At 48.3% G+C, this 16508-nt stretch overlaps 1 protein-coding gene across 14 annotated transcripts in view; it reads right to left on the bottom strand.

Moving 5' to 3' along the window:
- PPP6R3 (protein phosphatase 6 regulatory subunit 3) overlaps nucleotides 1-16508 on the bottom strand; it is a 132622-nt gene that overhangs the window by 30724 nt on the left and 85390 nt on the right. For all 14 annotated transcript variants that reach the window (XM_039235407.1, XM_039235416.1, XM_039235409.1 and 11 more), the window contains 6 exons: nucleotides 11273-11402; nucleotides 9123-9275; nucleotides 7009-7158; nucleotides 5704-5768; nucleotides 3186-3301; nucleotides 1483-1568 (listed from right to left, as the gene is read on the bottom strand). In XM_039235407.1, the coding sequence (XP_039091338.1) occupies nucleotides 1483-1568; nucleotides 3186-3301; nucleotides 5704-5768; nucleotides 7009-7158; nucleotides 9123-9275; nucleotides 11273-11402 (700 nt within the window). The remainder of the gene's footprint in view (nucleotides 1-1482; nucleotides 1569-3185; nucleotides 3302-5703; nucleotides 5769-7008; nucleotides 7159-9122; nucleotides 9276-11272; nucleotides 11403-16508) is intronic.

The raw sequence follows: 16508 nt of genomic DNA, 5'->3' as shown, positions 1-16508 counted from the left end.
TAACAACAAGTTTTACTGGACATTTTTGAAGTCTACCTTTAAAGTCAACCCTTTGAATGAAAAATTTTAAAGAAGTTTCCGAAACAAAGTCAGAACTGATATTCCTAAATATTCCTTTATAAATAAGAAATATAACAAAAATCCCTTAAAGGAGACCACACTGCCCGCAACCTTCACAAAGAATTGAGGTGGGGCTTCTAAATTAAATGGTTCAATTTAACAGTGAGAGAGAACAATTTCACCCTACAATAAAACCCTCATGATCCAGAACTTTAACCAATCTGATTGGGGAAGAAAGCAACCCACCACGGGAGGTATATCCATCAAAAACCACTTAACTCTTCCGTGAGGACTCAGGGCTGTCAAAGCGGCCGGCAGTTTCTCTGCTGGGCTATGATGCACTGAGGCCCCAGACGTGTTTTAATTAAATGGCCTCACATAGCTTCCCTTAGAGTCATCTCTTAACTTCAGAATCTTCCAACTCCAACTGATTCTATCATTATACCCATCCTTAACAAGCCATTACCCAACCAATCTGTGAAAGGTCTGGAAAGAGATAGCCAAATTTGTTAGACACTCTACCAAACAGAAGGCAACATCCCTCTGGGGTGTGACACAGGGTGACCTAGTGACTGCTCTGCAGCTGTCACTTCTGCTTCTGCTCGGAGCCCTTCTGTTTCTCTCCTGTTTCTAAACTCTGCTGTGAACTGATAAGGATGTCAGGTACCTGACCGCCTCACAGACAAGGCGTTAGCGTATATTAGAAATTCAGACCTCAGCTGCTGAATTTCAAACACAGAATTAAATGCCCGACACATCTACCTCCATGTAGAGTTAAGGCCACCACCTCAATTATCAGCTGGCGTGTGCTTATGAAAGGAAATGCTTTTCCTTATCTGTAAAACCAAAAGCAATACTTACCTTCAATCTCAATGCGTTAAAAAAACAAAGAATACATTCCAAAGTCCAATATAATTTTCAAAAATATTATCAATGCCATTATTCCCTGGCTAATAGTACTAATCTGCTAGTTTCAAAGTCATCTACGAAATTGTCCCCCTCCCCGCAGCGGGAATCATCTAAAAAGAGGATAAATTCAACTCAGTGATATTAAAAAATATCCTAAGGAATCCTGAGGCTTCTAACCACCCCGGGTTATCTGAGGCATAAGGCAACGAACCCAACAGAGGAGAAGGCAGGCTAGCAGCGATGCTGTTGAGGCACTGAGGGAAATGGGGTGGGGCGACAAGGTAGAGGTCAGTGGCCTGTACCCTCTGGTCAACCCCAGGCAGGAATTAGGAACTGACTAGACAAGTTATCAAGGATATGGTGAACACTGACCTCTCTTCCTGGTAAAGAAATATGAACTTAACCTTGGCCCCAAATTACCGAGACAAACGAAAGATCTTTCATCTCTTTCTGAATAAGGAGGCAAAGGCCGAGAGCACTGGAGTCACGGCAACGTGACCCGGTGAAACCTACTAGATCTACTGTGTTCCTCTTGTTAGTTTCTCCCAAGGAGCTTGCGCAGAACGCCTCCCATCGCTCCCTGACCGCGTCTGGAAGACCTTGAGAGGAGAGAAAGAAAGAGGCGTGGTCACTCCAGAGGCCACAGACACAGACGCATCAAACAAACAGGAAACACAGCGAGGGCACTGCCGGCTCGGTTCGTCCAGGGCAGATGTGCCCCATCATCTGAGCACCCGCCTCTTGGAGGAAGAGTTATAAGGCCCTGTGGCCTGAACCCCAGTAATTTCAGGAACCAGAGCCACCCCACAAATGGTCCATGCTTGATGCCAAGGGCGCTGAGCAGCTCCGTGAATTTAACAAGTCTCAAAACTGGTGAACACAGAATCTAGAAAGCGTGTCCCAGCAAACTTCAGAGAGAGCGGTGGGTCTTTCACGGTGGGAGGAAAAGCCGTCCGTTTCCACGTGGCTCAAGTTTGGGAAACACTGTAGCACAGGCTGCCGCACACCCAGGAGACGCGGTGATGGCTCCGGGGCCTGGCTCGGCGGCTCAATCCCTCAAACACAGTGCTTCCTAGACGCTTGTGCCCACAGGCCAACATGGCGACCCAGACGCGACTGTGAGGCCGCACCTTCCAGAGGAATTTTAAAGAAAAGGGCACAGGAATACTTTTTCCGAGAAGAGGGCGCTACAGCTAGAATCTAGGAACCCTGACTGGAGCTGCCCTCTGACACTTCTGGTTTCAGCACACGAGTGTGCCCCTCACACATGTGGTGAGCAGCTCCCAGAAAACAAAGACGAGCTACCAGACATAATCATGCCCACGGCCACTCCCCAGGGTGAGCACGTGACCTGGGGCCGTCTAGCCTGGACCTGTGTGTCCGGAAGCAAAATTACGGGGGGGGGGGGCGAACCCCCAAGTGCCCCCCCCATCACCTAGAACAGCTCTTTCAGTGCACGATGGACAAGGAACCGCCTCTCAAGCACACAGCCACTCTTAGAAGACAAACAGGATACCCGGGAAACAGTGCGGCAAGTGGAGTCCGGATGGATTCAGAACCACAGAGGTTGGAGGTTTTCGCACTCAGATGAAGTCGCAGGACCGGCCTGCCCAAGTCCACAGAGCTCTTGGGCTCTCGGTGGAGCGGGGACGGATGCCTGGCCTGGGCACCAGTGTAAAATGCACCTGTGCTTCTTGCCGGTAACCGTGGCCTGATTCAATGTAAATGCTGGCACAGAGAGCATCTCTGAGGGTCCCCTATCCCTCGTCTTAGGAAGAGAGGGATATCCACGGAGACCACGTGGATAAATGCTGTAATGCCCCGGCTGAAGGACCTCTGTCCAAAGGCTATACAGTGGCCTTTAGAAGAAAATAACAAGCCAGAGTGACCCCAGCTCAAGCGACCCAGTGGCCAGCGTGTGGGGCAGCAGGCTCAGTGGAACGATGCAGCGGGCAGGCTCCTTGAGAGCGAGAGGGGGTGCCTGGGCTGAGCTGCTGGTACTTCCTCAAAGGATTGAAGAAATCAGGAAAGACACCCAGCAAAGAACTACACTGTTCACACACGGTCTCGAGAACTTCATTCAGATCTCCAGGTAACTGGCAAAATATAAAGGAACTCCACAGACCACTATTAAAAACGTTATGAACGTTTCCACTCAATTTACCCTTCAATCCTTCCTCCAATCCAACCGAAGTATTATTCCAGAAGCCACTTACCTTTGATGAGCTGCCGCACCACCGCACTGCTGGGGCCCTTGTCAGTGCTGTGCACGATACAGTTAGCTATCCTGGTCAGGTGTCCCATGTAGCCGTGCCGTCTGCCGCCCTCGGCCCTGACGGGGGGAGAGGACAAACCCTCAGACTCGTGACCAGAGGGAGCCGTGAGGCAGCCTGGGAAGCACAGTGGGGTGGAGTGATCGTTCTAAACACTGAGACCCTGAAGCTGGGGACGGACAGTCGCCAGGCCAGGCTGGGGTAGGGGTGGCAGACGCGGTCTGCCCAAGGATATCGTGGTGGCCACACTCAGCAAGGTCCGTTCAATATACAAACCAATCACTGACCTTCAATAACCTAAAAAAAAAAAAAAAAAGCCCAAACACTCACTGACACCTGGTATTTCTGTGACTTGGCTTTGCATCTTTCTGGGAAGGTATTTTTCAGATTTTAAAAAGACTGCAGGCACCTCAGGCGCCAACCCTGCTGGTTCATCTTGCTAAGAGACATCAAACCCCCTCCCGTCTGCTAACAGACACAGCCGTCTTCCAACGGCATTTCTCAGGTTAAAAGAGTGGCCGATTTTAAGGATCTGGCTGAGACGAGGGGCTCTCGGCCAGTCTTGGGCCCGCTCCACACCTAGAACCTGGATACAGAAATGACTCCCCGTTGCTCTCCCCCACTGAGGGCCTACCCTTCCTAAGCAGGACCCATCTTTACCAAATCCGTGCACTGAGCTACCCTCCACATCGCTGTGATTTCTCTGCCTATTTATAAAGGGTTGGGACATAGATTTTTGCTTAAAGGGAGCATCATTCGAGGGCCGCTACAAAAGCCATACCATGCTTGAAGGCTTTCCTGAAAACCAGAGCATCTGCCAAGAATCTTTAAGGGTCTGGGGACAGCTAAGGGTCAGAAGACTCAGAGTTGATCTCAGCTGAGTAGCTAAGAGCCTCTCCGTGCCGCACGGTAAGACCCCCGGCCCCGGGTGCTCCTCACAGGCACTTCTTGGTCAGATACGGTACGGCGCTCCCACGAGCTCCCAAGGGAGCACAAATGCCCACATGCCCATGTTTTGTTCCAAGGCTCCTGATGTTCTTCCGGCTTCTGGGGCAAGGAAGTGCTAGAAAAACTTGTTCAGGAACCCCCAAGGAAGGGGGACCCTTAGCAGTCAAGCCTCTGGAGGGTGGAGCTCCGGGGAAATGGAGCACCTGAGCCACCTCAGCACAGGCGAGGGGAGGCAGAGAACAGGGAGGTGGAGGAGGGCACAAAGGGGCTAACGTGGGGCCCAAAACACGAGCAGAGAGCTGAGCTGGCCAGACACAGCCCGCCCAAGGCAGCCGCATGAGGCAGGACGCGCTTGAGGCCCACTGACATGAGCCGCAGACCCCACGCGCATTTTCCAGAGTCCGGTCACAGCCCCATCAGTGCCAGTGGGCACTTGTGACACTTACAAACCTTACAGAATAAAACTGATGCCTCCCTCTAGTTCCTAGCTCTCCCAGGGGCCACGAGAGGGTCTGAACAGAGACACAGAGCAGGAACCCTCCCAGCACAGGCTCAAGTACGAAGGCACAGGGGCCGATGGGAATGCCCTGCGCCTGGACTGCGGGGCTCATGCAGCTGCATGCGTTCGTCAGAGCCCGAGACGTGCACACCAAAAGAGGGCAGACTTTCACGAGAATTATACCTCGATATGCCTGACTGAAAAGCAAATGCAAGAGGGGCACCTGGGGGCTCAGTTGGTTAAGTGTCTGATTTCAGCTCGGGTCATGATCTCACAGTCTGTGAGTTCGAGCCCCGCGTCGGGCTCTGTGTTGACAGCTCAGAGCCTGGAGCTGCTTCAGATTCTGTGTCTCCCTCTCTTTCCACTCCTCCCCTGTTTGTGCTCTCTCAAAAATGAATAAATATTTTAAAAAAAAAAAAATTTTTTAAACAAATGCAAGAAGTGTGCCCTGAGACTGTTTTCCAAGCACACCCTGCCACCTGCCTCAGACTCTGAGACGGCGTCAAAGCCCCTGGAGCCGAGGGAGACAAAAGTGTGCGTGGCAAAGCTACTCACGTGTGTCAACTACCACTTCGAGTAAGCGTGCCCATCAGCTAATGGCAATTTTTGAAACACAAAATACTAGGGCAGTCGCCGTCCCCCCTTCGGTTAGGAAGTGACTCTTCTCCACGTGAGAACCCAGAGGAACCTGAACTTAAAGCATCATCGGGGGGGGGGGGGGGGGCTTGACTCTATGACTCTTTTTCTTTCCACTCCACATACTGTCAGAGAAACAGCTCTTCACAAAGGCCCAGGAAGTTTCAAAGGCAGCCAACCCCTGGGTTCCCCTCAAGAGAGCTAGAAAGACAGGGGGATCTAAAAATACATGGCTATGATTAAACAACCCAGAGAGAACCACTGTAACTGTAAAGTGGTCTGTAGCACGGTTATTCTCACTGTTCTCTAAGGCAAGGGAGGGTATTTTCTTCAAGTTAAAAATCACACAGAATTCCTATCAGAAAACAGTTTACTTACTGTTTCTTCTCATTCATTTCCCAGGCATCAAGTATTCGTTCTATTAACTGACACTTTTGAAAAAGCTGAATAGAAAAGAATATTCCAGTTAACATTTATATAAATAACGTCAAGGCGTCAAAGTTTTAAAACAAAATAGAGCTCTGCTCACATAGGGCAGTGGCCTGTCATCACCCAGCAAGCTAACCCTGGCTGTGAGCCACCGGCTACCTCATCTGCAATGTGCTAACAAAGTCCCACATGGCCCCCAGGACACGACGGCGACAGCGGCCACGCCTTCTGCAGCGTATCTGCTGGGAAACGATGACACTGCAGGTGCCGCTGCCACCGAGTCCCTGACCCGAAGCAAAGCCAGGCTTTCTTAAGTCATGAAAACTGGCTAAGACATTCATAAGGAGAAGGCAGGCTGCGCGTTGGCAGAGCTGTCCCGGCCCCGCGGCGCCCGCTGTGCTTTGGAAGCACAGGCAGCAGCACTGCCACACACGCTGCCTTCGCTGTCGAGTTGTGCGACGTGGTTTCACCCAGTGTCACCGTCTTGCCCTTCTGCCCCTTCTACTTGGTTACGCCAGCTTGTCCCACCTCCCTGGTTTGCGAGGAGCCCCGCGTGAGCTAGGAAGTTTCGTGCCACCACAGACCTTCAGAGGGAGAAGAGATCTGCAGACCAACTTTGTAAAATCACCTCACAGTTAACAAAAGGAAACAGACCCACGGAACATTTCACTCAATACTGCACATGGCCCACTTCTGCCCACCTTCACCCATGTGTTAAAACTGGCAAGCCGGGGCACCTGTGTGGCTCAGTCTGTTGACTTCTGATTTTGGCTCAGGTCATGATCTTGCGGTTCAAGAGTTCGAGCCCCGAGTCAGGCTCTGTGGCAGCGTGGAGCCTGCCTGGGATTCTCTCCCTCTCCACTCTCTCTGCCCTTACCCTGCTTGCACACTCTCTCTCCCGCTCTCAAAACAAATTAAAAATATTAAAACTGGCAAGCCAAAACAACTGGTCAAATGCTATCTGCAGACTTTAAGTTTTTATGGTTCTTTTGCTCTCCAAAGGATTTCTAAATCCCCAACCTGATTGTCTGTACCAAATAATAAGGCCACTTAGACTTTTTCTTAAGAGTTTGTCTAATGATTTTTGGTCCAGGATTTGATTCACAGACTCACTGCCTAACAGGGTGATGAAAACAAGAGAGTTAAATATCTGGACTCTGACCTTAACCCCCTGCCATTAGAGCGATTCACCTCACACTTATCAGGGAGGCTGCTATCATCAGGGGCAGCAGAACAGAGACCTGGGAAGCTTACATGTTTCAGCAGCAAACTGTCACCCGTGGCATCCTGCTCTGTGACGGTGCTGGTTTCTGTGTTTTCAAAAGGACTTGCGAGAATCAGTGCAACGCAGATCTCCACTTGTGTGTGTAAAAAGTTGTTCCACGTGTACTTAAAGAACATGTCCTACAACCAAGAGAAAACAATGCTCGCTTTTATTCGGCTGCAATGTTTAAAGCCCCTCCTCTACGCTCCCCAAAGAGTGATTTAATAAAGTGAAAATGATATGTTCTTAGTTCAACAGGACTCCTTAAAAGGAAAACAAGTTTACGTTAAAGGGTGTTCGAAATGCCACTGTGCAGACTGAATAGCATGATACCTGCACACTGAACATGCCAGCAACCGCACGGAATCTGGTAGAAAACAACAATGCACACAGGGAGACAACCCTAAGTTTCTGAAAGAGAAAACCTTTTTACATTTTCAAGGCAATGAATACAGGCATTATGTGCAGAAAGTGTCCAATAATTTTCAAAGAAATTTTTGAGAATTTAACTTTGACTCAAACCTTTAACTGATGGCCTCTGTGTGGTGCAAAGTGCTAGATGCCATACAGAAGACCAGGATAAAAAGACAGTCTCCAGTTGCAGGGCACTCACACCTTAACCAAGAGTCACCACTCAGGCATTTGAAACTCATGGAACTAGTGGTGAGTGGAGTAAAACAAGAGAGGCCTGGGGGTCAGCGAGGGACATGCGGACCTCCAGAAAGTACACGGGATCCAGACTGCCCGAAAAGTTGAGAGTATCACAAAAAGGAAAGAGCATTTCGAAAAACACAAAATGCATCAAGTATATGTATATTCAGGACATTCTTTGAGTCTGATTACCTTAACTCAAAATCAGGTAGTGATTAATGACCCATTTAGGAGTTTTATAAAATTTGTTGTCAGATTAACAATAGCTGTGTACTTACTATATAGTAAACGGCTAGCAACTGATGACTTCAGGGACAGGGGTACAAGTTCTACCGCTATCCTTTTACACACTAGCCAGAGGTCAGGGCCAACTGTCCCCAGATGGCAACGGTTACTACTTCACCGGAGAGACTGTAATCCTGTAACGGGTCATCTCGCTCCAACATGCCCCTGCTCTCTATCCCTACACTGCCGGCACTTAACCCAAAGCTGAAACATAGCTAAAAATATCTCCGTGACACCAGGTGGTGTAACGGGGTGGCTGACAGAGCACTCATCGGTCTGAATCTGGATGTGAATTTGAATCTTGGTTCCACCACTTACTGGCCATAGAATGTGTCCCCTCTCTGGGCACAATCTGAAAAACAGACCCTCCCTCTCACACAGGCATTTATACCCAGTATGACATGAGACATGGATGGAAGTGGACATGACCCCACCTTCTGTGCAGTGTGCAAAGAGCCCAAACTTCCCCTTGAGGAGCTGGATGGCTCAGGAAACCCGCTAGGCGTTAATTCCATGCCTTCTGCACTGTGTGTGTGTGTGTGTGTGTGTGTGGTGGAGTGGGAGTGGGAGGGGGGCGAGCAGGACGGACAAAGCAGGCATGGGGTTCAGAGCTGGGCAGGTGGATTCTAAGCACAAACGTTGGAGCTGGGCAACTTGAGGGTCAGGGGAGTCCAGATAATTCCTGGGCTCTCCCTTTCCCTGTCCACCAACAACAGAATAATTAATAGTTGTATCAAGGGAGAATCTAGACTCAACTCAAAAGACTCCATATAGACCCGTTCTACGGATCTATCTCAGCGGAGAGAAGACAAACACGTGTCCCCTTGCTAATTATGAGCAGAACACGGTGCTGTAACCAGCAGTCACTTCTTGCTCACGTGATCCCCCTCAACCAGCTGTGCCAGACTGAGATTCTTGAGGGAAAAGTCGGTCCCAATCGTCTTTGAAATCTTCTAATATACTTTACACACAGCAATCGTAAATACTGAAAACGTACAAGCATTCAAAATTGATGATAAACTCAAGGCAAAACTATATGAAAGACCACGTGTGCTCAGAACAGGACAAGTCATGACAGACTGGAAATTCGTGAGGTTTGTAACCTGGCGAGTTGCAGATCTACAGATCATCAAGGGCAAATTAAACGATCTTTTGGGGGAAATCTTACCAATATGACCCCAATGCTATTCAGCTCCATAAGGTCCCCATTGATACTGCTGGTATTTGTCTGAAGGAGGCTGGATATCAACCTAATCACATTCAACCGGGTGTTCCCCACGGGAGGGTCCAGCACACCCCACGTAGTCTTCATCACGCTTTTCTGAGGAAGAAAAAGCTTTCCAATTAAATCCAGTTCAGTAAACAAGCAAAAGGGTGGAGGGGTGTGTGCCAACGCAGAACACCTTGTAAGCTCCCCCTGCGGATACTGGGGCCCGAATTCTCCATCTGACAGAAAATTCAAAGCTGCTTCTGAGATTGTGGAGACACGTTGGAATAACCGAGAGGGGGAAAGATCAAGTCACTTCCCTGGGCTACACATTTTTTAAGAAATGGAGTGCCCCCCTGCTTTGACAAGCAAAAGTGCCACAGGAAGAACGCAGAAAGCTACAGACACTCAAGGGGACAAAAGCATGATACGCCAAACCTGGCCGGAAACCTTGACCCTAAGACACGTGCCAAGCGGTTCTGGAACACAATCCCCGATCTCTGCAAACTGAGAATAACGCAAACTCAAAAGCAGTCTCTGGGTCACAACCTGGAAGAGGATCAACTTCGAACCTGTACGTGCCCATAAAAGGGAGTCTCCACACTTTGAATCACACGAGACACTCAGGACACTGCGGACTTGCACGAGTCCCAGGGCCAAGGGTGGCGAATGCTCAGCCGGCAGCCAGCGAGGCCGCCCTTTCCCCGCCCCCCTGCTCCTCTCCAGCCTCTCCCCAGGGGAGGCAGCTCTAAGTGATGGGCGCGTTAAAACACTTCGGGACCTACTCGCGCCGCATCCTCTAGCAAAACTGCGTGTGATCCGACCTCCTGGAGCCCTGGCAGTGAAAGAGCGGAAGGCCAAGCGAGAGCAGAGTGTGAGGATCCACGCAACACTCTGCCTTCCTGTCCAAGCAGAGAGGAAGCAGAGAGGACATGGGAGGGCTGGCAAAGACGTGCGCAGGGGCACTGCCTCACACGTCCCCCTCCCGCCCAGCTCCCCCACTCCCACCTGGGACAGTGTCTCCGCTTCACCTACTCCTTCAACCCTTTCTTTTCCTTCCCTGACTCTCCTATTTCTTCCCCGAGGCGCAATGAAGGGCGCCGCCAACCGCGACGGGTAAGCATGGGCTGAGCACTGGCCCAACAGGTAAGACAACATGACGCGGGCAGGGCCCAAGACTGCTAACCGGTGGCGTCAGCCGTCTAAGGAAACCGTCTGGAGGCTGAACTAGACTCCCCGCGTCATGGACGCGAACGATCACGTTCCCTTCCACAAAACGCTGAAATACACAGCAAGCACCTAACGTAGAAGGGAGAAACTAGCACCGTAGGGTTCCCAGGGCCTCTGGCATGGTAGAGGCCACAAGACCCACACAACGCCTAGGCCACTGGGTGCGATGACACAGGGAGGAAGGAAACAGGAAAGCGTAAGCACCGGGCAGGCAGGGGACCTCATGGACCTGCGTCTCCCAGAGAGATTCCCAAAGGAAGAGCCTCTTACTTGCACCTGGTCTCTGCTGCGGAAGGAACAGCACTCGCGGCCCGCAGGCGGCTCCCTTCTAGGGGGCCTCACTCTGTGTCACTCATGTGTCAGCGGGCTGCCTGAGTCCCTGCTGGCTTAGTGCGCGGAGGCCCCATTGGGAAAGTGAGCTCTCCGAGTCACACCATGGCGAGTGTGACTTACTTACTTCTTAAGTAAGACATCTACTCATCAGACTGATACACCACTCCCAACTCGGATTCAGGCACCTCGGTCTCAAACATCAGTTCCTAAAAGATTAACTTTACCTGAAAGCTGTGAAAATGACATGCCATGAGGACTATCTGGCATAAAAGGGCCCAGAATTTATAGAAAGAAAAAAAAAAGCCACTAAACGCTGAGTTTCCTAAGTAGGTAAATATTCTGCTTAATCTTGATTCCAGCAGTGTAGGCAATACATATAGAGAAAAGCCAACTAAAACCTCGCTTAAAAGCAGTGCAGACAACCAGGAAGGCTAGCTGGGATGTGCAGGTCGCAGCCCGTTCCACTTTCCAGAAGCTTCATATACTTTCCAACAACTATTTACAGCAAGTCACTGGCCTGGCCAGCACGCTTAAGACAGCTGCCCTACCTTGGGTGGCTCAAGCAGAAGTTCGTGAAAAGATCCAAGTCTTCCTCGGATAGCTTCTAGAACACTCTTGTTGACCGAACAAGCTGAATGACTCATGCCTGGTGGGCAGATCTCTATATGGCCTTCAAATCTTGAAACAAAGCAAGGTAATTTTATTATGATTTCAAAACAAATCAGTCAAGGTGCTCCCTATCAGTATGTAGGTAGATACATGACAGCTATGTAAATACGATTCTATCAACATTTCTGGAAGGATGGGAAGAAGGTGCAATAAAACCTCACTGGGGAGCAGCAACGTGATGGGAAGCCCTATAGCGTCAGGAGAGATCACATGCGATTTCCTCCCGTGCCCCACACCTCCTAGCTCCTTATACCTACAACCCTGATAGCTGGTCCCCACCAGAAAACTGGGGCAACGAAAGGAGAATTACAGGGCCTCCCATACCGTGTGCCGTTGGGGATACTGCTAATAAACAGGCCTGTGTCTGCACCGCTGCAGGTTTTCTTGGGTAACCAATGTTGTTGGATACTTAAAAAGCATAAATTACTCTTGTGCGTGAAGCTCAATCTGTACTCGTTATCATCTATTCCTTACAGGAAAAGGGTTGCGAGGAGAATGAGGCACATAAATCCCAATTGGTGTTAGTGAGCACACGGGAAAAGCGGTCTCCAGGTGGGAGGAGAAAGGACATCGGGAGGGAAGGGCCTAAACATGTGGGCATGCAGCTCAAATGACAACACAGACCCAAAAGTGGTGTGTCAGCTGGACACCAGTGCAAACTAGTGGCCAACAGTGCAGCTGCGGAGCCCCAGCCCTGGCCCCCCACTCCCCAGTCATACGTGCTACTCTGGGCACCAGGAGCCTACCCGGCATCTCTCAGGACTGCTGTGGGGTCAGGCTGGTGCCAGGGGCTGGGGATGCCGCCTGGCGCACACCTAGCATCTGAAGGCAGCCTCAATGAGTAAACTAGCACCTGAAAGCCTTCCACATGTGTCCGCGACTTCTGGCTCAGCTGCTGTAACAGCATTTAGCCATTTACCAGTCTGAGGACACGCTGGCCTGTTCACAATTTTGGGTGATTATGAATAAAGGTGACAAAAACACTCACAATTTTGTATGACACAGTTTTCTTTTTACTTGGGTAAATATCTGAGACATTGCGGGATGGCACAATAAACGTCAGTTTAACTCTGTGACAACTGCCAGACATTTTTAGAAACCGGTTGTAGGACTCTGCACACAAGGGTAACATCTGAGACCTCCAGGTGCCCTCCATGGTCATAAGCACGGAGTACTGTGTATTTTGTGGTCTGGCTTAGCGGTATAGGGGGCTGAACAGCGTCCCCCCCCCCAAAAAGATAAGTCTACACCCTATTCCCCAGGGGCTATGAACGTTACCTTATCTGAAGATGTAATTAATTAAGGATTTGAGAGAAGATCAGATTATCCAGGTGGCCCCTAAATGACATCCTGGGTGTCCTTATAAAGGAGACACAATGGGGCACCTGGGTGGCTCAGCTGGTTGAGTGTCCAACTTCGGCTCCAGTCATGATCTCACGGTTTGTGAGGCTGGGGCCCCCATCGGGCTCTGTGCTGACAGTTCAGAGCCTGGAGCCTGTTTCAGAGTCTGTGCCTCCTTCTCTCTGCCCCTCCCCTGCTCACGCGGTCTCTCTCTCTCTCAAAAAATAAATGTTAAAAAAAAATTTTTTTTTTAAAGAGACACAATGGCACAGCAGAGAAGGGGATGTGACGATAAAGGAGACAGGTGACTATAAGCCCAAAAATGCCAAAAGCCACTAGAAGCTGGAAGAGGCTAAGAATGAGTCTCTGCTACTGACCCTGGAACGCAGTGCAGCACTGCTGACACCTTGAACTTGGACTTCCAGCATTCACTGTGACTGAGTAATTTCTGCTGTTTTAAGCCCCAGTTTCTGGCTTTGTTACAACAGTTTGTTATACCAGCCACAGGAAACAAATATAATTTGTTCAAAAGGTATGTAATGGTAGTTCAATGTGGTTTAACTTGAATTTCAGTAATGACAGATGATGGGCTTTATATTTATTTGCTACACAAATATATTTTATTAAGTGTTCAAATATTTTGATCTTAAAAAACTGGATTGTTTTTATTATTATTAAAGTTATGAGTGTTCTTTACATAGCTGGATACAGTCCCTTCTCAGTCACATGATTTGTCAATATTCTCTGACAGCATGTGGCCTGCCTTCTTATTTTCTAAGAAGGCTCCACACTCAGCATGGAGGCCAAAGTGGGGCTCCAACCCATGACTCTGAGATCACTTGCTGTTTTCTACAAACACTCCTGCTTCGATTTTGACTGGAATTACACAGACACCCCAGATCAGATCAGTCTGGGGGGAACTGACCTTTCAACAATACTGGATTTTGTAATCCATGAATACAGTATCTCTCTCAATTTATTTAGGTGGTCTTTGATTTCATCAATATGGAATGGTTTTCAGCATTAAACCTAGCACCCATTTTATAAACAGACACACATCTAAGTACTTTCTTTTTTCTATGTAAATGGTATTTCATAAAAATTCCAAATCCCAAATAGTTGTTTATTGCTATTATAAAGAAATCCAACTAATTTCTTAATATTGACCTGATGTCATGCAATCATGTTAAATTTACTTGTTAGTTCTAAGAGGTTTGGTGTTTTTTTTTTAAATATTCTTTAGTATTCTCTATGAGGACCATCCTGACATTAGCACACTGATTCAATTTACACCTTCCCTTCTAGTCTGGATGCCCCTTCTTTCTTCCCAGCCTTCCTGTACTGGCTGGGACTCCAGCATGAGGCTGAACAGGACTGGTAATGAATATCCTCACCATCTTCCTTGATTTTAGGGGGGTAACATTTCTGTCTCTGACCATTAAGAATGGTATCAGCTATAGATTTTTTTTAAGGGAGCCTTATCAGTTTCCAAGGTCCTTTCTATTCCTAATTTACTGAGAGATTTTTATCATAAAGGAATTTATTGAAATGACCACATGGTTTTTCTTCTTTAATTTGTTAATATCACTGATCCATCTTTTATTACGGCTTTATTTTCACAGAGCAGTCTTAAGTTCACAGCAAAGTGGAGGGGAAGGTACAGAGACTGTCCAAGCACCCTCTGCCCCGCCCTATCAGCAACCCTTCCCGCAGCGTGGAATGTCCCTTTCAATCACTGAACCTACGCTGACACACCAGTCACCCCAGGTCTATGGTTCACCATCACAGTTCATTCTTGGTGTTGTACATTCCAGGGACTCGCACAACTATACAATGACACACATGCATCATTACGGCATCACACTACCATCACTGCCCCAGGAGTCCTCTGCACTCTGCCCATCTATCTCCCCACCACCAATACCTGCTATGTTCACGGTCTCCACAGTTCTGCCTTTTCCCGAAGGTCACATGGCTGGAACCATACAGTGTGTACCTTTGCCTTGGCTTCCTTCACTTAGTACCACTGAAGGCTCTCTCATGTCTTTTCGAGGCTTGACAGCTCATTCTTTTCAGCAGCGGGTACTACCTGTCTGGTTATACTGCGATTGATTTATGCACTCACATACTGAAGAACATCTTGGTTACTTCCAAGTTTTGCCAAGTGTGGATGAAGCTGCCATAACATCCGTGTGCAGGTCTGTGTGTGAACATGTTTTCAACTCCTTTGGGTAAATACCAAGGAATATAATTGCTGGATTATACTTAGTTTTGTGAGAAACTGTCCAGTGGTCTTCTGCAGATGCTGTGCCGTCTTGTGTCCCCACCAGCCACAAATAAGAGTCCCTACTGTTCTATCGTTTCGTCTGCATTTGGTTATTATCACTGATTGATTGTTTTTGAGAGCGCATGCAAGAGCAGCACACATGAGTGGGGGAGGGGAGGGGCGGGGAGGAGAGGAGATAGAATCTCAAGCAAGCTCCACACTTAGCACAGAGCCCAATGTGGGGCTCAATCCCACGACCCTGGTATCTTGACCGGAGCCAAAATCCAGAGTCGGACACTTAACTGCCTGGGCCACCCAGGCGCCCCACACTGACTAATTTCTGAAAGACGAATGAGGCTTGAATTCCCAAAATGACCATAGTTGGCCGTGAGACATTATCTTAATATACCGCTGGATTTAATTTGCTAATATTTTCTTGAGGAATTTTGCATCTAAGTTCTTGTGAAGTCTTGTTAGTTTCTCTTCCTGTATTATTTTTGTTTAGTTGCAAAGTAAGGATGGCCTCATAAAACGAGCTGGAAAATGTCTTCTCCACATTTTTGTAGAGTCCTTAGATCTTTGGTAGAATTCACCAATGAAGCTAATGTGGGCCATGAGTTGTCTTTGCTGGAAGCTTTTAAATATGAATTGAACTTCTTCAAAAGATCTAAGATTGTTTACGCTATTATGTTCTGGAGGGAGCTTTGGTGGTACTACTTCTTTAAGGAAGCTGTCCACAGCCTTTAAACTGTTGAAATTGTTTACCGAGTTGTTTATGATGTTCTATTATTCTTTTTTTTTTTTAATGCTTATTTATTATTGAGAGACAGAGACAGAGCATGAACGCGGGAGGGGCATAGTGAGGAAGAGACACAGAAACTGAAGCAGGCTCCAGGCTCTGAGCTGTCAGCAGAGAGCCCAATGCGAAGATTGAACTCACAAACTGCGAGATCATGACCTGAGCTCAAGTCGGATGTTTAACCGACGGAGTCACCCAGGCACCCCTCTATTATTCTTTTAATGTCTGTAGGGAATGCAATTATGCCCCCTCTTTTATTCCTGTCATTTATAACGTGTATCTTTTCTACATTTTCTTAATCTGATTATAGATTCATTTCATTTATCTTTTCAAAGAAACAGCTTTTAAGTTTCACTGATTTTCTGTATTATTTTTCCTCTTCTCAATCTCTTATGATTTCTGCTCTTATGTTTATTATTTCCTTCCTTCCGCTTGCTTTGGGTTTCATTTGCTCTTCTTTACTAGTTTCTTTTTTTTTAACTTTTTTTTTAATGTTTTATTTATTTCTAGGAGAGAGAGAGAGACAGCGTGAGCAGGGGATTGTCAGAGAGAGAGGGAGTCACAGACCGAAACAGGCTCCAGGCTCTGAGCTGGCAGTCAGTACAGAGCCTGACGCGGGGCTCGACCCCACGAACCGCAAGATCATGACCTAAGCGAAAGTCGGACGCTTAACCAACTAAGCCACCCAGGCGCCCCTTTAACGTTTATT

The sequence above is a fragment of the Hyaena hyaena genome, unplaced genomic scaffold (assembly GCF_003009895.1).
Source record: "Hyaena hyaena isolate Hyena2069 unplaced genomic scaffold, ASM300989v1 scaffold_98, whole genome shotgun sequence".
Lineage (NCBI taxonomy): Eukaryota > Metazoa > Chordata > Mammalia > Carnivora > Hyaenidae > Hyaena > Hyaena hyaena.
This window is presented reverse-complemented; position numbering and strand designations above follow the sequence as displayed.